The sequence below is a fragment of the Xenopus tropicalis genome, chromosome 2, assembly GCF_000004195.4.
Source record: "Xenopus tropicalis strain Nigerian chromosome 2, UCB_Xtro_10.0, whole genome shotgun sequence".
Classification (NCBI taxonomy): domain Eukaryota; kingdom Metazoa; phylum Chordata; class Amphibia; order Anura; family Pipidae; genus Xenopus; species Xenopus tropicalis.
This window is the reverse complement of record NC_030678.2, coordinates 47406999-47434136: the sequence shown is the minus strand read 5'-3', so window position 1 is coordinate 47434136 and position 27138 is coordinate 47406999. Positions and strand designations below refer to the sequence as shown.

Genomic DNA, 27138 nt, shown 5'->3' with positions numbered 1-27138 from the left:
GTCACTTACACCCACAAGCAACACAAGATACGTATTGAGTTAGAATTGTCCCAAGACTTATATAACCCCAGCTCCTAAATAAAAAATAAGCAGTTAAAAAAAAAAAAAAAAAGATTAAGACTAGGGAGTTATTGGATTTCCTAACAAGTTCTTATTTGTACATACATCACATAGTCACAATAACTGCAGTTAGCAGGTTGGCAATAAAGCACTCAATAGTATATCATACAGAGTTTGGCTTCCCATTATAAACATGTGAGATCTTTTAGGCGAAAATAGTCATTTCTATAGTTCACATCCTGTTATATGCATTTATACTGTATATTAAAATGCTAAGATAAGTTAAAGTGCTTCATTCTATTGCATGGAAGTATATTTTTATATGTAACTCTTAGTATAGAGGGATAGGTTTTCATCTGGAGAAGTAAACACTTATCACTAAGCATCTACCTGCCTGGAAAAGGACTCCATGGTACCCATATTGATGCCATCTCGGGTTTACTCTCTGGGCTTTGGATGGAACTGCTGTATATAGGACCTATTGTGCTATATAATGTATACATGGAGAGCATTCCACTTTCAAAACAAGAAGCTTTACAGATAATTTTTAGAGCAGCAGAACAGGAGAGCTCAGATGACAACATATACACTATGGAGACTAGGCTGTGGCTGCTGTGGGATCTGAAATTATACATTTTTTTTTTTTTAGATTAAAGGGTTTATATAAACAGTAGTCAACTTACAGCTATTTGCCCTAAAATGGATAGGTCACAGCTGCACGGGGGATTCCTTTGCAGCAGGTTTTTATCACACATAACATTACTCTCTCAGCAGTTACCGCAGCAACATTGTCATAGTCTATCACTGTCTATGGGGAAAGCCTCAGCTCTGCTAAAGAATAACTTGACTCCCTCTCATAGGTATAAATGCAATTTTAGGCCCTTATAGATCACTGCATATTGAAGGGAGTGCAATATTATTTGTCATCATATATAACACACACTCTAACAGTGGAGATCACCCAACCAAATATTCTATCCCAGCACAACAGTGAACACAATACTAGAGGATAAACTCAATAAATATAACAAAACGTCTGTAATAAATCTCTAAATTTTCAAATTATCAATAACAGGATCCATGGGCATAAAGTACACCCCTAAGTGCTAGACAGGATTGTCTGAAACCAACGTCTCCTGAGTGGTCCTACCTATGAGCAACATGCAGTACAATGGCACTTATAGGATTTGTTTTTTTTTTTTTTTAAGAAGGTAAGAAGAGTGCAGAGTAAACCCAGTCTATATAGGGAGCATTTGGCTGTTACTGGTATATAAAGATTTTAACAAAACTAAAAATCAGTATCATTTAATAACATAGTTGCAATGTCTGCTTTGTCACATAAGTTAAAAGTAAAACCTAGAAAGCCCTCTCAGTAGGTTAGAGTAAAGGTTGTGGGAACATCTAATGCTCCCAAAAAACCCCTGGGTTAAAATAATAAAATAAAAAACAAAAACACATACAAAAACATTCTGTAGGTTAAATACAAATTTTGGGGCCAAAAAACAATGCCTATTATCTGCACAGAAAATTCCACGTCAGCATATCTGAACTTATAACAGTTATAATATAAAGCAAGAATAACTGTTGTACTAGTCTGCGATGAATATTTTGTACTGCAATATGGAAGCTCCCCTTTAACCTATAAATTCCAATGTGCAGAAAGGGGTTTCTGTGTGGAGTTCCCTATGCCCCTTCACTTTATGTTACTTTAAGGGAAAATAAAAGCTAAAAACTACTATTTAGAATCCAACTATAAAAATGATTGGTTAAAGGCGGGCTTAGAAGCATAAACATACTGATGCCAAACATTTGTCAATATGTTCAGCAAATGAGCACCCCGGTTTTAAGTCACTTCTTAAAAGCATGATAGAGGCAGAGTGTTTTAGGGGCAGTACTTTTTTGTGAAATGTGCCGTTCTTCTCCCTGAAATGTTATGTCACTTACACATTTCTGTGCATTCCATTCTTGCCTCCAGTGTGTTTCCCCTTCATGACCCTAAACATCCAGCTGAGTTGCACTATCCCAGGCCTAGAAGCAAAACACTGGACACATGTAATGTTACCCTCACATCAGGAAACTGCAGAAATTTACAAAATGATTAAATATATATGCATTTATATATTTTCATTTGATTTGACTGAGAGAGTCTCTTTGTATAGAGAGCAGCACATGGAAATGCTCTACACTTTATTCTGTCGAGTGGTTGAGGTTCAAGAAATCCAAATTTAAGACAATTAAATATGTCAGCTCCCACAAAAAGGGTCAGGCTAAAATAAAAATAGTCTCCAGGCAAAGAACATCTTCACCACATTTCTTAAAAGCTCATCACCGCAGGGTCAGTCTCTGTAAGCTGATTGGTGACCAAGCTGTCGATCATCATAGGTGCTGTATCGCTTTACATGAATACGACGCACTCTGTCACGAAGCTCAAAACCTTCATCATCTTCACTGTGGGACGCTTGGCTGCGGGTGCGGCTAGTGGCTTCTAGCAAGGAGTTGTCAGGGACTCGAGGGGTCTCATACAGCAGAACATTTAGAGTCTCTTCATAGATGCGTGCCTCGGGGAACTCAACCTAAGGGTAAATAGATTTTATCGATAGAGATTCTTGTCCTTCCTGATCATATTTATTAGGTCAAGTTTCATATCCCTGAACTGGACAAAATCATAATCAATTGATTTGTTCAACTGTGAGACCTTTAGCCCAAACCTAGTAAATAAATAATGAACCCGGACACACGTGGCATTTATTAGCACCATTTGGTTATTTTGCATTATACAATATTATAGCATTAGCCATTTCAGATATGACCACCTGTTAGTGTACTGTAGAAAGTACTATTGCGCATATATGTTCCTTGCAATCCAATGCCATCATAATTAACAAGGTTTTGTCTTTGTAGTTTGTTCTTACAGTTAGCTTTAATTTCATTAATTTGTTCTGGGAGCCATGAGACATTGCAAGAATTATAGCCCCGTTTGTATGTATCTAAATGCATACAGGGCAGATGGTTTGTAGAAGTGTTGTTTATGCCTAATACTGTGGTAGACATTACAAATAACCTGCATTGGCAAGTAAAGGTTGGGCAATACAGATCATTTTAGATTATGATAAAGCAGTTGTGGCAGTATTCCACTATCTACAAATGATGCCTTTACTATGCTACTAATTCTGAAATCATGCTGCAACAAGGTGGATAGAATTCTTTCACTAGCATACATTTAAATGTAGAATTCCAAAAATGTATCTTAAAATGATAAGATAATCCACATATTTAAAAATCCAGCATGTACCCTAATAGAACTAAACACCAAATTAATGTAAAATCATATACCTTTGTTTGCTTCTTTTCTGTGGCATAAACAATTGAAGTGCAGCAGACTTCTGCTAACTTTCGACCCTGACCATAGAATGACCAGCAGCAAATTTCATCACCAATCACATCCTTAATAAATAAGACACGACCATTGAAGCGGAGGGAAAGCTTGTCAAATAGTTCAATGTTTTTCAGGAGATTGTCATCTGAATTGCTGGAAGTAAATATATTAATACCTTTACTAAAATATGAATTCATGGAATTAAATGTACACAAAAAAACCCAAATACCCAAACCAATGCAATTAAAAGTATCATACCTGGTGTAAGAGTATTTGTTGTTGCTTCTGTTGTACAGCAGCTTTACCACTGGCTGTTGGGAATTAAACAAAAAGAGAGAACAGTGAAACAATGCTAGCAATCATGAAGGGAAAAAAAACATTGTGCCTTGCAATGTCTGTGCTCAGAATAGCTCAAATTTAAGTGATTCCGTCATGATTTTTATAGTGTACTTTAAGCTTCTCCCATTGATTGCAATCACTTACCCGATACCCTAGGCCAGTGTGCCTGTTAGCAAAAAACTGCACCAGCCCAGGGTATGCTTTAGCAAGCACCACAGAGAATTGCTCCATGGCACTTGCTGAAAAGTACCCTTGGCTGGTGCAGTATTTTGCTAACAGGCACACTGGGCCAAGGTATCGAGTAAAAGATTAAAATCACTAGGGGATACCTAACATTTGGAGATAAAGGAGTTATCCTAAACGTGGCCAACATGCCCACCTTGGGTGGGCGATATACTGCTAATGTGATCGCTTGGCCATAAGGCTTCATTTTTAAGTAAAAAATTAAGCCTGTCCGTTCAACATCTGCCCAATTATTGGCCAGATATCAGTCAGTGAAGGCCTATCGGAGGGCCCCATACACTGCAGATAAGCTGCCGAGTCGGTCTTAAAGACTCGAATCATCAGCTGAAATCTGCCTGTGTATGGCCACCTTAAGACAGTATGCAGTTGTTCTTCATTTTTTTAAGGATTTAATTGCCAGTTCTTTGCCTAAACTGAATCTGATTGCTAAAATCTAGCCTTCTGTCAGTATTTATAATAAGACACTATGGAAGATGAGGTAAACCTAAGCACACAAAAGTTAAAGAATATAGTAATATTAATGTAATAACCCTTTGACTCGCTAAACCCTGTACCTTATGTTTCCAAGAACTGATCAGCCCATCCCTACTTGTGCATATATGCCTCTATATTCACTATACTTGCCTGCAGTACCTACGTTACTTTGCATCATCTGCTGATCTTTTCTCGTATAACCAAATTTTTTTAACATTGCCCTAATCTGTATACCAAAAAATTAAACAAGGTACATTTAATCAATAAGAAAAAACTAATTTTGAATTAACATTTATATACAGACAAACTGATGTTTAATTGTACATTACAAACCTTGGCAGAGGATTCAATAAGCTTCTCTTCTTCTTTGGGAGATGTAATAATAGGAATATTGCAGACTGCCTCATATGTATCATTCTTATCCTAGTAAACAAAAAAAAAATTAAATATCAGTAAGAGACTTAATATAAGAACTTCAAACATTTCACAGCAATGTGAAGAGATGCAAAAAAAAGTTTAAACAAGGATGGGAAACATCAATAGAGCTTACAAAGAAATATCACACAGGCGAAGTGGCACCCATTTGGGATGGAGCCAATTAACCCACCAGTAGATTTATGAACTGAAGGAAGAACCCAGAGAAGAGAAAACATGTGCAAACATGAAAAGAACATAAAAATTCCACAAGGCAGATTTATGAAAAAAAAAAAATCACACTAGAAAATTTGAAAGAATCTCAGCAGTTTCATCTGCTTTTCAATCTATCAAAACTTTTCTGACAGGAACTTACACATTTATCAAAACTGATCAAAAGCTGCAAATTCATGAGAATGTGTTTGGCTGCTAAGTGGTCTAACATATTTATTATCTTTGGAATGTTAGTGCTCGGTCAGAGCAGGTCAGCAGCTGGGCTGTGTACTAATACCTATCCAAATCCTTATTCTCCAATGCAAAGCGCGTGTGGAGAGAAAGGATTCACACAATATTTTTTCCCTCTGGAACAAATCATTCTCGCTCAGAAAGATTAGATTTAACAGGTTAACTGTTACATAGCTGTACGCATTATAAAATACACTTGCAAAAATACTATTGTAACAGTAACTGTTAAATCAGCCCCATGTCTTTAGTTATGTTATGTAACTTGCTGTCTCTTCTTTGATCCTTACATCACAACACAAAGAAGAGAAAAAGAAGAGTTGAGTCCTAAAGTTTACACACACACACACCTACAGTATGCTAAAGACTTTCACACTCAATTTTATACAACTTTACTCTTATCATGTTACCTATGTGGACCTCCACAAATGTGGCTCCTCCTTAGAAACAATTTCCAAAAAGTAGAAGCTCTCACAAGCATCTGCAAAAATGGTTTGGCCCTAAGGCCAAATGATCTAATTAAAACTAGGGGCATATAGGGCGTAGGAGCAAGGACCACATCAATGAGCTTGATCCAACTGGAAAATCAAACCTGTCTGAGCGAAATACTTGTCGGGTAGGCCGGTGGGGGGTGCCCATACACAGGCAGATAAGCTACTGAATCGGTCTGAAGGACCCGAATCGGCACTTGAAATCTGCCTGTGTATGGCCATATCCAACTACCTATAGTGGGATATAGGTTTGACAGACGGGGAGATTAGTTGCCGCATGACAAATCTCCCTTGTCACGAGCAACTACTCTCCCCGAAATGCCATCCCACCGGCGAGAATGTAAATTGATGATTTTCCTCTCAAGGCAACTTCCGCGACTTCTGCAAATTGCTGCGCCACGTTTGCCATCCCACCGGCGATTTACATTCTCGCTGGTGGGATGGCATTTCTGGGAGATTTCTGTCGCCCGTGACAAGGAAGATTTGTCGCGCGGCGAATAATCTCCCCGTCTGTCACAGCCCTAAGGGTGAAGACACACAGAGCTTTTAGTAGCAGCAGCTACTTGTGGTGGCAACTAAAATAGACAATGCTGATCACTTACTGATAACTGTCTTTACGTGTGTTTTAGCAGTGGCAATTCTCAGTATTGTCTATGGCAGAGTATTTTCTAGCTGGTAGCAATGAAAAAGTAGCTGCTACTAGTAGGTCCGTGTGTCTTCGCCATGCGACAAATCTCCCTTGTTGCGGGCGACTAATCTCCCAGAAATGCCATCCCCCGGCGAGAATGTAAATCGCCGGTGGGATGGCATACGTGGCGTGGCAATTTGCAGAAGTCGCAGAAGTTGCCTTGAGAGGAAAATCATCAATTTACATTCTCGCCAGTGGGATGGCATTTTGGGGAGAGTAGTTGCTCACAACAAGGGAGATTTGTCGTGCGGCGACTAATCTCCCGGTCTGTCACAGCCCTTAGAGTCGCCATCACAAAGCCCAAACCTATATCCCACTAAAAAGTTTGAGGATTGAACTTAAAAAAGTCAGAGCAAGGAGGTCCACAAATTTGACTTTTACCAGTTCCAAAAATTCCAACAATATTTGTGAGAAGCTTGTGGAAGGCTACCATGAGCAATTGATTTATAAAGCAAATAAAGGGCAATACCATTAAATTCTAGCAAAGTGCATGTGCATTTAAACCAACTGGTAATCAGATATATTAAATACCCTATTTACTTATTATTATTTACTTAAGACAGGCACTGTATGAAACATGATAAAAGTGAAGTTGTACAGAAAAAAATTGAGTTTGAATATCTTTAGCATAAGTGTTTGTAAACTTTAGGACTCAAATGTATGTCCCCACCCCACCTAATACTGGGTAAGTTTACCCCACTGCAATAACCCATAGCAACCAGAGATTTACTTTCAGTATACTACCTGCAGTAGACTGATAAAGGCTCATTTCTGACTGGATGCTATGGATTACTGCACTAAAAACAAATATGACCAGAGCTGTCAAATGGTCCCTGTAGTATATAGCATTTGTTTAAATGCATAAATTCCACATGTCCACACTAGATTTAGCTGTATATGAAGACTAAAACTAGACTTTTCTATTCACCTGTAGTGCTGCTTGGCACTTATCTACCAAGCCTTGAATGAGGTAATATTTGGCTTCAGCCATTAACTCCTTGACTTCATGTCTGCTTTTAGGAAGAGTAATGGTATCATCTCGAAGATAGTTTAAAATGCTTCCAAAATGCTTTCCACAACGGTCAATAAGAATCCAACCTGTAGAAAAAAAGAATCTCTATATGAAAATCAATGTCAAGCAAGCAATGTGGAAAATAAAGTGTAGGTGTACTTCTCCTTAAATTTATGTCACTTCCACTGCCAACAACACATATAGCACAGTTGTAAGGGGGCAGGCATTTGGCATATTATGTGTATTCTGCACAATGCAGATGGTCAGCTGTTATCTTTTTTTGTGCCTAAGATTTCCCTTTATATTCAATAGATATATAGAGACGCCACCAGCCCCAATCTGCATACTAGGCAATTTTATCTCCCCTAGATCCTCAGATAAATAATTGCCCCAAACAACGCCCTCTACCCACTCGCACAGGGAGTGAACATATGGCTTTAACTAAAATATTGAGATGGAAACATCCCACCACCAAACAGTACTCATGCCACTCTGCCACATACAAAGCTCTTTCCAGAACAGACTTTACCTTAGCCTCAAAAGACTCCTACATTTAGTAATAAAAGCATCTTATTTGCCCAGGGTATTTTTGGACCATTCCCCCCTACTATCCAACAAACTATTACGCTACTCCTTACTGGGAGTCTAAAAGAGATTCTGTCTCTCTAGCAATGTACTGGGAAGCTTCTAAAGTGGTTGCATGGGGATCCCTAATAAAAGCAATTACCATGATAAGAAACAACAAGTCCGAGAGGCTGAAGCAGACCTCCATAAAGCAGAGTCCAATTTTACAATTGCCCCTTTAGATCTTAACCATGAAAAGTACTGTAAATCCCAACGTAATCTTGAACTAGCCTGCACTTCCCCCACAAGGAAAAAATTACTATACACCTCTCAATGTCTATTTCACCAGGGGAAAACACTAGCTTATCTAGCCAACAATATTAAACCTATTACCCTATTAACCTAATCCCTAGAATAATGTCTGATACTGGTACAATTACTACCTCTCCTGATTAAATCACTAAGACTTTTAGGGACTTTTATGCCAACCTATATAAGTCAAGTAAATTGCACACAAAAGTCAATAGTAATACATCACGTCACAAGAAGGAGCTGAGGTAATATATCTACTTCAATAAACTTGTGTAGACACACTAAACTACAAATACAACATGACAAAGGTGGCTCACGCATTATAGTATCTTTAAACTCCACCAAGGCATTTGATAACATGATTCCTTCAGCCCAATAGATTGAGGGGACTGCAAAAGCTGAAACATACTGGTGCTCAGTGGAGCAGAAGGGCTACAATACTGGCTACAATAGCAGGACTCAAGATGAACATTGATAAGTATGCTAATTAATGTCCATATGCTATGTAATCTGATCCAACACACTGGGAAAAGTCTACTTGCCTGATATTTAAAAAAAAAAAAAAAAAAAAAAAGAATCATTGGTGGGATTTGTATATAGAAACTGCACTGGAAATAGTACAGATTTGCACTTTAAATATCTGGGGATAAATACAAATATATCTGATTTTCTAGGTAACAACCTAAACCCTTTACTAACCAAATTCAACTCCACAGTTGCCTCATGGTGGGGACTGACATTGACTATGTGTGTGGAAAATGTATCTCTCAACCAAGACTGTCATGGTAATCTCTTATGGGCCACTTCAGTGTGAAAGTCTTGGTCTCCCTCATCTATGGTTTTATTATCTAGCTGCACAATTAGCATATGTACATGATTGGTTTGTCCCTAATCTAGAAGATCCCAATATGCAACTACATGCATGCCTCCTGGGCTCCATAGAGTCACTCTTTCTCTGCCCCATGCTCAAATTGTGGGACTCCAATCCACTACGTCCAGTACTGCAAACGCCATAAACAGCCTGGCAAATGACACTACGTAAATACGAAGTCTATGTCACCACACACTCTGCTATGTGGGAATTCACACTTCCTTACCTCCACTATCTCTTAGATTTTATCTATTGGCCCAAAATTCAGATAAATAAAATGGCAACCTATTGAAACAAAGAACCTTCCCTACTCGACCACAGCTACAACATAAAATTCCCCACACTCAAATAGACCACTTTAGATACATCCAGTTAAAACATGTGTTTAAGGCCCAATTTAACACTTACTACATTAACTACTATAACTTTGGAACTGAAAATATACTTAGACAGCTGACCCCTTGAAGTTAGTCTCACAACTATACGGGGCCCTCCAGGGTGAAACACCTTTCCCATTTGAGCAGGCATACCACAAACGGTTATCGATTATGTTATCGATCACAGGGGATATTTGGGGAAGAAGCCATAAAATATGCTTTCAACTTCTTCATCTCAACACAGGACAGGGTACTAAACTTTTTACTACCCCCCTTGCCAAACAGCATAGAGTGTTCCCAAACAAATCTCCTGCCTGTCCCCGCTTGTTCACTAGTTGAAAAATGTTGGCGTAAAGTGGTTCAAAGTCTTACTGACTCTACAGACCTACCTCAAGTCATCTCTCTTGCGCTTATTGGGAGTGGTTGATGACCTAATTTCTCAAGCAGATACTAGAATACTCTACTGTACCCTACAACCTAATCCCCCAGCCATTTCCTACCGCCTAAACTTCGTTAATCGTATTTTACCACTAATAAAACCTATATCTGAGGCATGGGGCTCACCAGAAAAATCTGAAAAAGTGTAGGAGAGCTGGCTTGATGTCTACGTGTTAACAACAGATCTGTAATTGTTCCTTTGTAACTCTGTTTTTTTACCCTTATACTGTGTTGTGACACTTTCAACTGATGTGTGTTGAACACTGCTGATTTATAATGAACAACTACCGATATGCCAACTGTTAAATAAAAACCTTAAAAAAAATTAAAAACTGTATTAAATTGGCACCAAAATGAAATACACATATTAGTTAAGCTGTGTTGTTACACTAATGCTACTAGTGCTTTACAGTGACAAGATTGAATTTCAGAACCACTTTTGACAATGTTTTGCTGCAAACCTGGAGACAAATGATGTCCTCCATGCAAGAGCAGACTGCTGGTACTTAAAATGATCTAAATATGCCACGCAAATGCCACAGGCACAGAAGGGGAAGGTTTGACCTTTTCTGTATCTACTATCAGAATGTTTAACCTTCTAACTGTAAGTGGTGTAGTAGCAAGTGTGTGTTAAATATATATTTCAAACTGTACTGAATTATCATACTGCATTAGAGAAAATACAAAGACTTTACCTTCCTTGTCTGTCAGAACCTCCATGCGCCCACTGAACATAGCTTTGAGCATAGTATCGTGTCTTGTGAGCACCTGCACTGTAGTATAATACAAGCAGCCTCCGACATTCAGCCGGATATACTTATTTCCTAAGCATCCTCCTTTGAAGCTGTAGGTTTTTGGTTTGGCTCCAGAGGCCGGGCACACAGCTGTTAAGCAAGTATCTCCTGACATCTCTCTCTGCAAATAGACGACGACTCTGCACACAGTGGGCTTCACGTGTGCCGCCGTGGTTGGATGGTGCGCAACGAGGATGCTTGTAGTTAGCAGGGATCAGCAGCCTGCTAACTTATTCTAACCTGAAATCTGCACAGAAAGTAAACAAAAACAAACACAGATAATGTAAATGTGTAACATTGAAGCAAAAAGCAGTGAGTTATAAAATCTACTATTTTAAGAAATTCTTAGACTGAACTATACATTACTCTGTTCTTTAAGGGCACATACACAAAAGCTTCTGTAGTGCTATTTGGGGCTGCTTGGCAAGTCATTATTCAAAAAACCATGAATTAACATTTTATCTGGCAAATATCACCAGAACAAGCTTTAGCAGGAGGGCAGAAATATAACAGGGATTGTACATCAGGGTGTGACAGCCACTTCTCTCCAGAAGCCAATGCTACAGTGGGGAGCATTAAGTAGCCCATCACTTACAAACATCACTCAAAGACATGAGAATTATGGTATGTAGTCTATTCATCATGGCATTGTATAGCAGCATATCTATAACGTCTAAGGGCTTAACCTTATTGTGTGCTTAGAACTCTGTTTACCCTAGACCTCAAAATAACAGTACAATACTCATCCCCAGGAGGCATAGGACAATGTAACCTATATGCACTAGGGTGCAAGTTTACAGAAGTCTACAAAACTGTTCTCTACTATGGATGACAATATTGTAGCACCCCTCACATCTGTTTAAAATGAAAGCTGAACTGCATAAGACAATAAAAAAAATCAGACTGATAATTCTATATGCACATATATATAACCCCCCCCAACAAACACCAGTGCACATATATAGATATACTTACACAGACCTATCTATACACTCACATATAATACACAGAACAACACTTCTAAGCAACAACTATTCAAAGCAGGTAGTTCACAGCCCATGGAGCCACAAAAAGCACAAAAACTGTCAGTAAACTGACCAAGAGTGAGAGAGTAGATAAATACAGCTTTAGATATACAACACTGCTTTTTAGTGGCAACCCTTGTTCTTTATCATTGTGTTGGTAACACTAGAACTGAAACCAGCTCCATTTCATACTTCTTTAACTGCTCTGTGACCCATGAACAGCTAAGCCATACAATTAACGTGCAAAGCAGCTATTAATGGCCATAATGGATGGCACTGGGATTAAGTCTATGAACACAAGAGAATCTAGATAAACCAGACAAAAAGGTGGCCACACACTGGCTGATTTCAGCTGCAGATATTGGTCCCTGTATGGGCAACACCGACGGGCCTCTCCGACCATCATCTTGCTTGAAATTTTCCAGATCTCGGTTGGGCAGGTTTGAATTTTCTGTCAGATTGGGGACTGCATCAGCTTGTTGATGTGGTACCTGAACCGATGGAGTCTATGCCCGCCTATACCCTAGGGCCAAACGATCAAATTAGTCAAATATTGCCCACTTGTAGGTGGGCATATTGGCAGAAGATCCACTCACTTGGTGACCTTGCCAAATGAGCCGTTCTTACAGTGGCCACCTTAAGTTCACAGACCATACAATCTCAGTGACATTTTTTTTTTCTTTTTTTACAAAGTTTGGCTTGTCCCCAAAACAAAAAAAAAAGTGTTTTGTGTTATAATCTGTGGCTGAAATAAATGGGTGACACACCCTTACATGCCCTTCGTGCATCGCCCCTTTTTTTCAAATAGGTTAGTATCTTGATGCCAATGCCAGATCTTGTTGCACTTCCACTGCAATGCATTATTGTCCTACATAGGATTTGTAACACTCCTGTTGAGTGAAAGACTTCCTTATATGACATCATGTGAATGTAATCCAGCCAACAAGCAACAGCTATTTCAGATAATCAGGCCATTTCACGGAATAATTCAGCAAGTGAGCGTCAGATAGGAAGAACATTCCTGTTACAGTCGTTTTTAATGAAACCACATTTCCTACAAAACCCATGGGAGGCCCCTCATGCTCTAAAATTAAAAGCCGGAAATCACAGTTCACATATAGCAGTCATCTTGCTTCCGACTATTTTATATGCAGAACTCACATGATTTAAAGGAAGCAAAAGCAAGAAGAAATTCTGAAGTCAAACTCCAGACTACAACACTGCGCACTTATTTTTTCATCTTGGGTCCACATATGCTGCTGGACTTCATCATAATTTTTGTCTTAATTTTATGTTAATGAATGCTGGGAGGTACAGTCCAGCAACATCTGGGGACCTGAGGTTAAGAATAAAGTATATATGGCACAGATCTCTGCTGTTAAAGGACATGTTAAGTCTATAATAATAATTTTCTAATATTTTGGAATCCCCCAGTGAAATAGATTGCTAAGTTTTCTCCCCAGGTTGGCGCTCCTGTTAGGAGAGAACTGCACCAGCCTGTGGAAAAAACTATCAGCGCTGCAACAGCATTATATTTACCTTCCGACCAGAGTCTCAGGCGTCACTCCTGTTCACTCAATTGCAGTAGAGTAAACAAAAAAAACAAAAACATTTTGGCATCCCCAGTGAAATAGACTTTACATGTCCTTTAATTAGAGAAGTGTTTTGCCACTTCTGAAGTTGTAATTTGCCCAAACAACAAGTACATTGCAGGCACTATATATTCCTATAAGGAACTCAAAGCTGCCCCTTTCCTGTAATTTGGAACTTTCTGGATAAAGGGTTTCTGAATAATGGATACCATAATGAAATGAATATTTAAACTGCACAGAGAACTACAAAATGTTAATTGTACATAGGGATGCACCAAACCCACTTTTTGGGGCTTGGCCGAACCCCTGCACGCACTTTGAAGGATTTGGGCGATTCCCGAACTGAATCCTAATTAACATATGGTAATTAGGATCAGATGGGGTTAAAAATCGCAGCGCAAATTTTTTTAACCTATTTAACCCTTTCCAAATGCTAATTAGCATGTGCTAATTGGTATTCGGTTCGACCGGGACTGCGGATTTTGCCAAAACTGAATCCTTCAAAAAAAGCCTGGATTCGGCCGAATTCCGAACCGAATCCGGGATTCAGTGCATCCCTAATTGTACATGACACTTGTTATATAATATTTATCAATATTGTTGAAATGAATAGCAAATATTTCTGTAATAAAATATGAAGGAAAAGTTAACAAAAGTCATGTGGAGTAATTACTTTTTCAAGTGACTCTATACACATTACAAGGTCCATCTATGCCTTAAGGATGATAATTAAAAAAATGAAAGAATATAAATATGTTTAAACATCAACATGAATTTGTGCTTGCTTAGTTAACATCATGATTTCATTATTATTTAAGAGAAAAAAAAACAAATCAGTCAAAAACTAAATGAATGAAAATTAATGTTTTGTTTAAATTTTACAGTATTGTGAATTGACATGTTCTGGATAATGGGTTCTGGACAGTGGATCATGTGTGTATTTTAGAATTTGCACTGAGCTGTCCTGTGGCAGGAAACACAGCAATGTTACCAATATCAGATTAAACCATTGTACAGATATCTGATTTATGTGCAGCTGGAACATCTACTCAGATATGCTGTATATTTGGGCACTTATATGCACTACAAATCACATACACTAACTCATAATGAAGTCAGATATAATTTCTGACATCCCCAAAGATACAGAATCCTGAAACCTAAATACGTAACCCATTATTCTTTATTTACATGGCAGCACCAACTGCATCTCTGTAATGGGCTGGAAAGTACACCCAAACTATCACATAAAAGAATCCCTTACTATTACAAAAATAATAATATATTTAACTAGGAAAGGGGTTAAACTTGCATTATAATTATCAGCATTGAGTAAAAGGAAAGACTGGGTTAATAAAGTCTTGCAATGGAAGTGTCTCTGTATACTTTAGGGACCTATATTCAGTCTGTTACTTGCAGTTCTGGCTGCCAGGTGCCTATTAAAGGTATCTATTCATACTCACCCCTTTACCCTTACCCAGAATCCTTCAGCTTCCCCAAGCTGACCTGTAGCCCTCAGTTGCCTGACATTCTGCTGCCCTTAGTGCCAGATTATCCTACTTGGCATCATATCCAAGACAACCTTACTTTGCCATACAACCCCTTCAGCACCCACTCTCTTTACTGCCAATGCCACCCTACTAGTCTTGTTTCTATTACTATAACTATTCCCCTAGGTACTGCTATTGCCACTGCATACCCCCATTACTATGTTTGCCAATGCCCCTTACTTGCATTGCCAGCTACTGTAATTCCCTTCCTGGCCAGGCCTCCCCATACTGTTACTGTAATTCCCTTCCTGGCCAGGCCTCCCCATACTGTTACTGTAATTCCCTTCCTGGCCAGGCCTCCCCATACTGTTACAGTAATTCCCTTCCTGGCCAGGCCTCCCCATACTGTTACTGTAATTCCCTTCCTGGCCAGGCCTCCCCATACTGCTACTGTAATTCCCTTCCTGACCAGGCCTCCCCATACTGTTACTGTAATTCCCTTCCTGGCCAGGCCTCCCCATACTGTTACTGTAATTCCCTTCCTGGCCAGGCCTCCCCATACTGCTACTGTAATTCCCTTCCTGGCCAGGCCTCCCCATACTGCTACTGTAATTCCCTTCCTGGCCAGGCCTCCCCATACTGCTACTGTAATTCCCCTTCCTGGCCAGGCCTCCCCATACTGTTACTTGTAATTCCCTTCCTGGCCAGGCCTCCCCATACTGTTACTGTAATTCCCTTCCTGCCAGGCCTCCCCATACTGCTACTGTAATTCCCTTCCTGACCAGGCCTCCCCATACTGCTACTGTAATTCCCTTCCTGGCCAGGCCTCCCCATACTTGTTACTGTAATTCCCTTCCTGGCCAGGCCTCCCATACTGTTACTGTAATTCCCTTCCTGGCCAGGCCTCCCCATACTGCTACTGTAATTCCCTTCCTGGCCAGGCCTCCCCATACTGTTACTGTAATTCCCTTCCTGGCCTCCCCATACTGTTACTGTAATTCCCTTCCTGGCCAGGCCTCCCCATACTGCTACTGTAATTCCCTTCCTGGCCAGGCCTCCCCATACTGCTACTGTAATTCCCTTCCTGGCCAGGCCTCCCCATACTGTTACTGTAATTCCCTTCCTGGCCAGGCCTCCCCATACTGTTACTGTAATTCCCTTCCTGGCCTCCCCACATTCCCTTCCTGCCTCCCCTACTGCTACTGTAATTCCCTTCCTGGCCAGGCCTCCCCATACTGTTACTGTAATTCCCTTCCTGGCCAGGCCTCCCCCTACTGTAATTCCCTTCCTGGCCAGGCCTCCCCATACTGCTACTGTAATTCCCTTCCTGGCCAGGCCTCCCCATACTGTTACTGTAATTCCCTTCCTGGCCTCCCCTGTCCTGGCCAGGCCTCCCCATACTGCTACTGTAATTCCCTTCCTGGCCAGGCCTCCCCATACTGTTACTGTAATTCCCTTCCTGGCCTCCCATACTGTTACTGTAATTCCCTTCCTGGCCAGGCCTCCCCATACTGTTACTGTAATTCCCTTCCTGGCCAGGCCTCCCCATACTGTTACTGTAATTCCCTTCCTGGCCAGGCCTCCCCATACTGTTACTGTAATTCCCTTCCTGGCCAGGCCTCCCCATACTGTTACTGTAATTCCCTTCCTGGCCAGGCCTCCCCATACTGCTACTGTAATTCCCTTCCTGGCCAGGCCTCCCCATACTGTTACTGTAATTCCCTTCCTGGCCAGGCCTCCCCATACTGTTACTGTAATTCCCTTCCTGGCCAGGCCTCCCCATACTGTTACTGTAATTCCCTTCCTGGCCAGGCTCCCCATACTGTTACTGTAATTCCCTTCCTGGCCAGGCCTCCCCATACTGTTACTGTAATTCCCTTCCTGGCCAGGCCTCCCCATACTGTTACTGTAATTCCCTTCCTGCCAGGCCTCCCCATACTGCTACTGTAATTCCCTTCCTGGCCAGGCCTCCCCATACTGTTACTGTAATTCCCTTCCTGGCCAGGCCTCCCCATACTGTTACTGTAATTCCCTTCCTGGCCAGGCCTCCCCATACTGTTACTGTAATTCCCTTCCTGGCCAGGCCTCCCCATACTGTTACTGTAATTCCCTTCCTGGCCAGGCTCCCCATACTGCTACTGTAATTCCCTTCCTGGCCAGGCCTCCCCATACTGCTACTGTAATTCCCTTCCTGGCCAGGCCTCCCCATTACTGTCTTACTGTAATTCCCTTCCTGGCCAGGCCTCCCCATACTGTTACTGTAATTCCCTTCCTGGCCAGGCCTCCCCATACTGTTACTGTAATTCCCTTCCTGGCCAGGCCTCCCCATACTGTTACTGTAATTCCCTTCCTGGCCAGGCCTCCCCATACTGTTACTGTAATTCCCTTCCTGGCCAGGCCTCCCCATTACTGTTACTGTAATTCCCTTCCTGGCCAGGCCTCCCCATACTGTTACTGTAATTCCCTTCCTGGCCAGGCCTCCCCATACTGCTACTGTAATTCCCTTCCTGGCCAGGGCCTCCCCATACTGCTACTGTAATTCCCTTCCTGGACCAGGCCTCCCCATACTGTTACCTGTAATTCCCTTCCTGGCCAGGCCTCCCCATACTGTTACTGTAATTCCCTTCCTGGCCAGGCCTCCCCATACTGTTACTGTAATTCCCTTCCTGGCCAGGCCTCCCCATACTGTTACTGTAATTCCCTTCCTGGCCAGGCCTCCCCATACTGCTACTGTAATTCCCTTCCTGGCCTCCCCATACTGTTACTGTAATTCCCTTCCTGGCCAGGCCTCCCCATACTGCTACACGCTAATGTGTCGGTCGGTACATGGCCCTGCATGTGAGCCATCCCTCTGTATCATGCTATGGGCGTGTGGCTGATAATAAGCCCCTGTGTGACAGCGCCCCCAGTGGGGCAGTTCCTACAAGCCGTACCTCCGTGCCGCATCCTCTGTCCCACACACACCTGCAGCTACACGGGTTACTACTAACAACACTACATACAGGGCGCTCCGCTTCACTCACTTCCCCACATCTTCCTCCATCTTTTCCACTAGCTGAGGTCACTTCCGCAACTTGTTGCCACAGAAACCGCCCGCACAATCATCTTGGGTCAAGTTAGGCACCGCCCAGCGCCAGGGCATGCTGGGAAATGTAGTAGCAAGCTATACTGACCTACGCCGCAGCTTTACGCATTTTAGGCAATAACAAACTAAACTCCCGGAAACCCATGGCGCTGTCCCTCGGCATTAGTTCCCTGGTCATCGCTTAAACCTCGCTAAAAAGAAGGAATTAATACTAGCGGACATATTTAGTTCTGGATTTACCGGTTAGAAAGTCGTGGGCTTTAACATGACCTTTTTTTATAACTGCAGACTTTTTACTCTCTAAAAATGTGTGTACGCCAGAACAACTATATCTTATGTGAACGCAGTCAGGCACCTGTGGTAATACACCTCCAGTATTAAATATGTTCTCAATTTGCATCATATCGCTTCCAACAGAGATTTAGTCACTTTCCGTGAGGACGATTCGAAGCTCAACTACACAATCAAGTTTCTGGAATAATGTTTTGCCAGTATGCAACATGGCGCCCACATACTCAGCTTCCGCTTTGTCACTATGGAATCTAGATTGTGTCCTAGGAAGTGACGTCTGTAAACAGCAGCGAGTTGTATCCGTGGCAGCTGAAGCCGAAGGGTACCGGGAGGTAAGAGCAGCTGGTGTGGGGCAGTAAATGTGACCGTTCCGGGGACTTTGGGGCTAATGGAATAAAAGGCGATAATTCTGATACTGAGCAAGTTACTCATAGCATCCAGTCTGCAGGTGGCATGTCGTTGTTACAAGCAAACATCTGGTTGCTATGGGTGACAAGCCCTTGGCAAAAATTCCCAAATTCATTGCGCTCCACAGAATTTTCAGCGTTAACAGGGCAGCTTTTGCTGATTGGCAGCTCCACCTTGTGGGACTGGGGTAGGAGACAGTCAGTCAGCAACAGATACAGCGGCATAGTAGCCTGGAACATTCCTACACTAGTATGTGTCTAATAAATAACACAATTATCTTCATTATCAGCTTTATGAGATGTACCTAGTGATTGTATTAGGCTGAGGCTGCTTACAGGGCTAGTGTAGGGCAGGCAGGACAGAGAGGGGCAGTTCTGGGGCACTATGGGGCAAACTGGCCTTTGTGCTCAGAAACCTGCAGCCACTGTGCATAAGGAAATCTCATCCTGTCTGTGCACTTAGTGCATCCATGGCAGGGGAATAAGGTAAGAGTAAGAGGCTTGATGCTATAGGGACACCCATATTTGTGTGAGCATGATGGGATCTCTCTGTTATCCTATTCAGGATAGCCACATAGTGTTCAGGGTCTGAAAGAGATCCATCATCTTTGTCCCTCATCACAAAACCGAAGGCAGCGTTTGTTAATGTTTGTATTTTTTTTTCATGATTCATATTTTCATGTTCTTTTGGTTTTTGTTTTGCATTTTAGTTCTTTCAACAAATGACTAGACACTTGGGGGCACATTTACTTACCCACGAACGGGCCGAATGCGTCCAATTGCGGTTTTTTCGTAATGATCGGTATTTGGCGATTTTTCGGAAAATTATCGCGACTTTTTCGTTGCCATTCCGAATGTTGCGCAAAATCTGGCGATTTTTTCAGAGCGTTAAAACTTAAGCGAAAAGTTGTGCCTTTTTCGTAGCCATTCCGAAAGTTGCGCAAAATGTTGTGATTTTTTCGTAGCGTTCGGATTCATTCAAGCTTCAGTATGGTGACTTTTCTTGGGCCAGGTTGGAGCTGCAGGGTGCCATTGAGTCCTATGGGAGGCTTCCAAAATCTTGCTAAGTCTGAAAGTTTCGCCCGCCGCTTACGAGCGTTCAATACGAAAAAGTCGCGACAAGATACGAGCGAATCTTAATGGCTACAAAAATTCGCGTTTTTCGCGCAAATCGTATTGGTAACGAAAAAGTCGCGACAATTTCCGAAAAGTCGTAAAGGCGCTGAAAAAGTCGCAAAATGTTCATTTTCCAATCTGAATTTTTCCAATTCGAATTCGTGTCTTAGTAAATCAGCCCCTTGGTTTTAGTGGAAATGAGTTTTTTCATGGTTTTTAGAAACCTCTAAAACCATGAATTTTAGAGTAATATAGTAAATTGCAAATGTGCCCCAGCATTTTGTGCCAGTGTGTGGTATTCCCTGTTACATCACACAATCATTACTAAGATGGGGGTTTTTCCATGCTCTGTACTGCTAAAGACATAGTAAAGCAGCCCTCTCAAATTTCTGAACAGACAATAAAAACATGTTTATTTGTACCACTTTTGTAATCAGCCCCTTTGACCTAGAAACATCAGATTTTGGGGCTAACTTTCTGTATAGATGCTTTATAGGCTCAGGTTAAAAGGCTGAAGTTCATTGATAGCAGCATCTCATGTGTAAAAGATGTATTACACTGATAGGTTCTTGAATTTGAAATAAATAAATAGATCTTCTTGATGAGTAAAGCCAAATAGATCTCTCATTTGATGCAGAATAATGGCTTGGGCAGCAGATGCCACTGTTTTTACTGAAATCTATAGATAAGGTGCTTTAATGTATGTGTTACTCCCACTCCTATCAATAAATATCCAGTTAATGAGAATGCCATAGTCCATAACATACTTACAGGTAATTTTCAGGTGGACTACCACTTTAAAGTAAAACGTAACCCCAAATGGCTTCTGTTAATTTCTCTTTTGGCAAAGAGCTACTCTGCAGCTTCCCATAGCCAACAGTTGTTTGTCACATAAATTGAACCCTTCCTCCCTCAATAAGTTACTTTCTAGGTGCTGTCACGACATGAGGATTTTTAAGAGATCTTAAGATGCCCATTTAGTCGCTTGATATATTTTAAGAATACTGTGGTGGGGGTATCTTTTAACATTTGACCAATAAGTCTGCTACCACAACTGTTGTTACTTCTCAGATGTAGAAGGCAACCGCAGGATCGTCATGTGAAAGAACCACAATAATAGCAGGAGTCAGAAGGATAGGTGGTTCTTAAGGGATTTGCCTGGCTGGTGTGAGAGAAGCTGGGGGAAATGAGCAGAATGGGCTGCTCTGATTTCTTGGTGTGGTTGATGACTGCGGGCACCATTCCCTTTATTTATTTATTGGTTTGTGGCAAATCCCTCTGGTGACATCACAGATGACTGGGTTGGGCGTGGTTATATAACTGAAAGCATCATGGCAGGTCCGAATCTGGGCCAGGAGAGAATAGGGTTGGGCACTGGTCTAATATTTGTCCACCTGCACATCACTACTTAGCTCCTTATAGCACATTGCTGAGTTGGCTTCTGTGATCCATCAGTTATCATTGTTGCCTCCATGCATGTATGTATGTATGTATGTCTGTCGGATATCATTAGTTACCCAGTAAGGATCAACTCTAGTTTCATGATATTCTCCAGAAGCCAATACTAAAATGAACTGGGTTTGGACTGTTTTACAGTTCATTTGTAGAGGCTTTGTGGAATCTTACTGCATTACATTCTGTACCCAGAATTAGCTGATCTGTTGTTTTATTAGAAGTATTTAACTAATCCCAAGTATGCTGAACTTTACATAGCCATAGCAACAGTCTTTCCCCTATGTGTTTGCACATTGTTGAATGGGATTTGCTTTCACGCATATGTAAGAGGTTGGGTATCACGCTGAGCATTGGCATTTTAGTTTATCCCACAGTTGTGCAAGATTTATTTTACGGAAAAAAACCCTGCCATTCTTGCCCACTTATTTATCTTTTACAATGTCAGGACAATAATGGGAAGTTAGACTGTGCTACAAAAAATTTATAAAGCCGTAAATGTTGTCAGTAACTTTTTCTCATGATTAAGCAAGGCTACCCTTTTGGCTAAAATGTGTTTAGTTATTCTCAGTTATTTCTGAGTAAAGCCAAGCAGTTACTTGTTTCCTGTGGCTTTGGGTCCTACGGGAGAAAAGCGCTTTACAAATGTTTGTTGTTGTTGTGGCATCCTGGCTACCAAAATGCCCTCTGAAGTCAGAAGAAGGGATTCTCTGCATTCATATACACTGGAGATTACAGAAAAGTACAGCTGATATAAACCCTACTTCAAAACAAAATCTGAATTGTGACCATATTGAGATTTCAGCAAGGCAGCTTCATTGATTTAAGAAAAGTCTTACATTATAAAACATTTAACCAAATATCCTTCCTGCTTTGTACTCACAGCGATGGCCAGGGACTCCTTATCCGATGCGGGGCTTCACTTTGATGAGCTGAACAAATTGCGCATCTTGGATCCAGATGTCGCCCAGCAAACAAACGAATTAAAGGAGGAATGCAGAGATTTTGTAGACAGTAAGTCAGTATAACTTAGTGGGAAATAGCAAATTGCTGCACTGTCTACAGAGAATATAAAACACAGTAATTGTCCATGTTATTATTTGGGACTACTAAATATAAAATATGCCAAATCTATAATTTAGAATGTGATGGGATTTATTTACCCTTACATGCCAGTATGTAGGCTTCCCATACTGTGTCTAGAAGTAAAGTTCAGCTTTGTCCCCATAGGCTACTATCACACGGGGCTGATTCTCAGCCTGAGGATATGCTGAAATGTATACTCATATGTTTTGGTGCACCTAGGCCAATGCAGTGACTGATGCTAGTGCAGCAGTCGCCTTATTTTCTTTCATATGTAGAGTTGCTAGTACAGGTATGGGATCCGTTATCCGCAAGCCTATTATCCATAAAGTTCCGAATTACAGAAAGGCCATCTCCAGTAGACTCTATTATAAGCAAATAATTCTAATTATTGAAAATGATTTCATTTTTATCTGTAATAATAAAACTGCACCTTGTACTTTATCCCAACGAAGATATAATCGATCCTCATTGGAGGCAGAACAAACTATTGGGATTATTTAATGTTTAAATGATTTTTAGCAGACTTAAGGTATGGCGATTCATATTATGGAAATATCCCTTATCCAGAAAAACCCAGGTCCCCGAGCATTATGGATAACAGGTTCCATACTTTGTGAGGCTACAGAAGCCACGTGTATATAGCTTTAACTTTCCAGCTGCTGCATAATTATTGCATGGGCACCAAAAGCTGCTATTTTAAGTACAAATGGAGATGCTGCTCATCCTGGCGTTCCAGATATAAATTAGTCTAGGGCAGTGATTCCCGATCACCCTCTTTGATATTGCTCCCAGTGGCCTCAAAGTAGGCGCCCATTTTTACATTTCTGGCTTGGAGGCAAGTTTTGGAAACACAAAGACACAGGTTTACTTCAAGTAGAGCTATCTGGAGGCAAGGAGTTCACATGGGGCTACCACTTAGCCAATCACAGCTCTTATTTGGCATTCCTAAAGAATTTTTTGTTCATACTTGTGTGGCTCCCCAACACTTGTAAAATTGAGTGTGGCTCACGAGTAGTGTAAAAAAAAAAAAAAAAGTTGGGGATCCCAGGTCTAGAGAATATTTTTACAGCCCTCCAGCTGTTGTCACATGCCTTTTATAGCAAGTCGCTGCTGGAAGCCTGCATATCTGTGATTCATATATAAGTATGAGAGAATTGCAGTGTCAGATCCCAATGTTAATCACTTATATCAATATGTGTTTCTTACTAACAAATGGCGCCTTTTTTTTTTTTTTTCTTTAGAAATAGGCCATTTTCAGAAAGTAGTGGGTGGACTAATTGAACTTGTTGATGAGCTAGCAAAAGAAACCGAAAACGAAAAAATGAAGGTGAGGATATAAATTCTTAATTAATTTAAATGAAGACTATTCACCCTTTGTCTGAAATACCCCCAAGGGTTGGTTAGAGTGATTGATGGACATGCCAACACCACTGTTTTCTATTTTTCCGACTAAAGCAGATATTAATAAGCATGTTTATTGGCATGGTTGTCCTCTGCCTACTGGATGTAACCTCACCAGACACAGAAATAAACATGTAAGAAGCAGAAAGAATCCCATGCAATATTAAAAGCACTCTCTTGCAAACTGTGCCAAACACGTACAGTATTGTCACAGAAAAACCGTAGGCAGGCCGCTATACACTGGTGTTTTCTAGATATTGATGCATGGTTATTCAATCGCTGCTAAACACATCAGCTCATTAATTCCATTATATTCTGTCTGTTTGTACTTATGTGGTCAGAATTTATTTTTAATTGCAGTCGTGTTTTCTTTTCTGCATTGGGGCATTTTTTGCACTTGACACTTGATAATACAATAGAGAGTTTTGTGGTAAACAAAAGCAAGCTTAGTTTTAGTAGCACAATATATGCGTTACGATGCATTCTTAGATGCAATGCTATGCAGCTTTTCATTTGATTTAACTGCTAGTAATACACTTTGGTCACAGAGCACAGCAATCAATCTGCTGTAGAAATACTTTGTCTTGAATAGTGCTTGGTAGTCCCACAGCACAATGATCAGCTGAGTGTATGGCCAAACATTTAAATAATAATGTATTTATTTCATTAATAGGCAATAGGTGCCCGGAACTTATTAAAATCTATAGCAAAGCAAAGAGAAGCCCAGCAGCAGCAACTGTATGCCTTAATAGCAGAGAAGAAAATGCAACTAGAAAGGTATGTATTTACCAATGGGCAAATCCTGTGCCTGTATGTATTCAGTTTAGTCATAAGTTGCATTTATTTGCTTATTTGTGCATAAGGTGGGTGGTGCAGCCTGAGGAACAGTTTGTGCAAATATTAACTCTACCAACTTTGTTATTTGCTCCACCAATTGTCATCAGCAGCAAGACTTCTCTGGATTAGCCTTTTAATTGAAGAAGGATGATGGCGGTGGTCTGTCAGTATATATAAAGCTGGAGGAAGATATTTTCTCCATGAATAATTTATAGACAAACGTTTAGCTTGAATGGAACATAATGAATACAAGGCACAGCCTGGGATAGGTTGAGGATAACTGCAATGTGTCATGTTTTGGAGTAGAGAAAGGGGCACCCTATAAGATATAAAATGCCCCCACAACAAAGGGTGCTTCGGTTACACATTCTTTATATTAGCAGGGTTAAAACTGCTAACATGAAATTAAAAAAAAAAAAAAAAAACGCACATATAATATACACACACACACACACACATATGGTAACTGCAAATGTGCCTATAAGAGCAATATTAAATGAAGTTATATGGGTGTGCAGATGTCCCCTATAAGTAGGACATAATGGGAAATGGCTCTTCTATATCTGGGAGCTTCCTGGATAATGATTTCTATTGTTCCTTTCTTTCAGGTACCGAATAGAATACGAGGCACTGTGTAAAGTGGAAGCTGAACAAAATGAATTTATTGATCAATTTAACCTCCAGAAATAGCACCACTTGCAGGCTGTGATTGCTCTGGCTGACTGCGCGGGTCGCTTTATTTTCCCAGCAAGAATTTCTTCTCAGTACACACATTTCATTGCAATTCCAGTTGGACATTGCAGCACTGTTCAATAAAACATTCCTCAATACTACTTGCTCCTTTTGTCTAAAGCATTCTCGGACACCTGACCAAGCTCTGCTGTTTCAGACATTTCATCGTAAAAGAACAAAACCAGCATTTCTCTCCAGCAAGTAACCGGTCAAGAAGCTTTAAGAGATACAAGCCTATTTTTAAATCATTGTTAAACATTAAAATGTATTATTATACTTTCTATCTGCCCAAGTGCTTTTTAAACCATAGTTTAAGTACAGTTATTAGATGCTGGACACAATGTATTTAATGCAACACATCAGCACATTTAAGAATGTGTATTTCCTGCAATGAACAGTCATGCATCAGTAATAGCCGCTTAGCAGGGATTATGCTGGCATATTTTGGCTCAGCTTACCCCACCTAAGGTTATCTAAACCCTGTTTTCACCGATATCTCACCCACTTGAATCATCACTGTGAAGTTATAGGCAGGGCTTTGCATGTCTGTAAAGATTACGGTTATATATATTTTTGACATTGCCTTTGCAGAAAACGCTGTAAGAAGAGCAACTTTGCTCCATGTATGCTTATGTGCATATGGGGACAACTCACATCTTAAAAATAGCCTCACAGTTTGAGAGAAACAGATTTAAACGCTTTGCAGAGATGGGCGGTTATTATAATTGGAAATGTGAAGAGAATGACAGCAAAATTTGCCTATATATATATATATATATATATATATATATATACACACACACACACACACACACACACACACGTACATCATTGGTACTTTAGCAACAACATTTCTATAGTGTGTTCTTGTTCATCAGGGGAAAATACCCCACAGTTCATCTTAAATCAGAAGTATTGAAAAAGCCGAGCAACGGCGACGGGTAACGTTTTTATTGGTACGTTTCTACATACATGTTGGTCGTGACTGAAACTGGAGTTGGATTTGTTTAGTTTTTAATGTATCTCATTTTATATCATTTATTTGCACATGTTAAATTGCTTGGAGTGCTGTTGATCAGTGGATGGATAAGTATTGTGCTCTCAGTGCATAGAAACAAATGTTTTATATGGATGCTTTTTTGTGTACATTTAATTTGCCTCGATTTATAAAAAAAGAAAAATGTATCACAATGCTTCAACTGTGCTTCTGTTCTTTAGGCAATTGTTAATGCCAGTGTACAAGTGAGCAGAAGGGACAGGGTGCAGATAGCAGCAACAGCAAAAGGTGCCTCACAGCTTGTTACACAATTCCAATATTGGAAACTAGTTACCTTTTGATGCTCGGCTTATGTACTTATTGACAGTAGACATCTTTGGTGAGACCACATTCAACATAAAATGTATCTACTCCCTGCCACTGTTTCTCCATAGCCGCTTAGATTTGGAGAGAACTTTAGGGAATCTGATATAGTTCTTTTTCTCTAAATTATAGTTTGTTCACTCTAATTTTCTGCAAAATTGTGCTGTTAGCAAAAAATAAAAAAAAGCTCCCCCCTCATGGGGCAAGTACTAAAGCACAACTACATTGGTTTGATCTCTGGGTGCTTAGGAATACAGAGTAAACATGTATAAATCAAATACAATAATTCAGTTACCCGGAGAGCACAATGAGCCTTATAGCTTCATCACAGCGACTTTATTGTGGAGAC

The 27138-nt window shown here is 40.6% G+C and overlaps 2 protein-coding genes across 5 annotated transcripts; one reads left to right on the top strand and one right to left on the bottom strand.

Moving 5' to 3' along the window:
- Positions 1-1250: 1250 nt before the first annotated feature.
- On the bottom strand, positions 1251-18552 carry tnfaip1 (TNF alpha induced protein 1). Of its 3 annotated transcripts, none has more exons than NM_001016809.2 (7): positions 18046-18082; positions 10817-11162; positions 7476-7645; positions 4826-4915; positions 3695-3747; positions 3394-3589; positions 1251-2633 (listed from the first exon to the last, which is right to left on the bottom strand). In NM_001016809.2, the coding sequence occupies exons 2-7, from the start codon at positions 11028-11030 to the stop codon at positions 2397-2399; spliced, it is 960 nt and encodes a 319-aa protein (NP_001016809.1). In that variant the 5' UTR covers positions 11031-11162; positions 18046-18082; the 3' UTR covers positions 1251-2396. The 3 variants fall into 3 exon arrangements, with proteins under 3 accessions (NP_001016809.1, XP_031751843.1, XP_012812454.1); XM_031895983.1 differs by lacking the exon at positions 18046-18082 and adding an exon at positions 18463-18552 and having other exon boundaries at positions 1273-2633; XM_012957000.3 differs by having other exon boundaries at positions 1273-2633; positions 17956-18091.
- On the top strand, positions 18221-26614 carry ift20 (intraflagellar transport 20). Of its 2 annotated transcripts, NM_001007901.1 has the most exon segments (6): positions 18452-18730; positions 22259-22387; positions 23701-23786; positions 24534-24637; positions 25306-26198; positions 26233-26614. In NM_001007901.1, coding segments are annotated over 4 exon segments (399 nt in total). In that variant the 5' UTR covers positions 18452-18730; positions 22259-22260; the 3' UTR covers positions 25388-26198; positions 26233-26614.
- Positions 26615-27138: the final 524 nt, after the last annotated feature.

What these genes read in the sequence shown, in the direction of transcription:
- tnfaip1 (XM_031895983.1), bottom strand. Translation starts at nt 11,030, where the DNA reads ATGTCAGGAGATACTTGCTTAACAGCTGTGTGCCCGGCCTCTGGAGCC. An exon ending in GGTTCTGACAGACAAGGAAG is followed by an intron (nt 7,646 to 10,816) that starts GTAAAGTCTTTG and finishes TTTTTTCTACAG; the next exon opens with GTTGGATTCTTATTGACCGT. An exon ending in AGTGCCAAGCAGCACTACAG is followed by an intron (nt 4,916 to 7,475) that starts GTGAATAGAAAA and finishes TTTGTTTACTAG; the next exon opens with GATAAGAATGATACATATGA.
- ift20 (XM_031895889.1), top strand. Translation starts at nt 22,261, where the DNA reads ATGGCCAGGGACTCCTTATCCGATGCGGGGCTTCACTTTGATGAGCTG. An exon ending in ATGCAGAGATTTTGTAGACA is followed by an intron (nt 22,388 to 23,700) that starts GTAAGTCAGTAT and finishes TTTTTTCTTTAG; the next exon opens with AAATAGGCCATTTTCAGAAA. An exon ending in AAGAAAATGCAACTAGAAAG is followed by an intron (nt 24,638 to 25,305) that starts GTATGTATTTAC and finishes CCTTTCTTTCAG; the next exon opens with GTACCGAATAGAATACGAGG.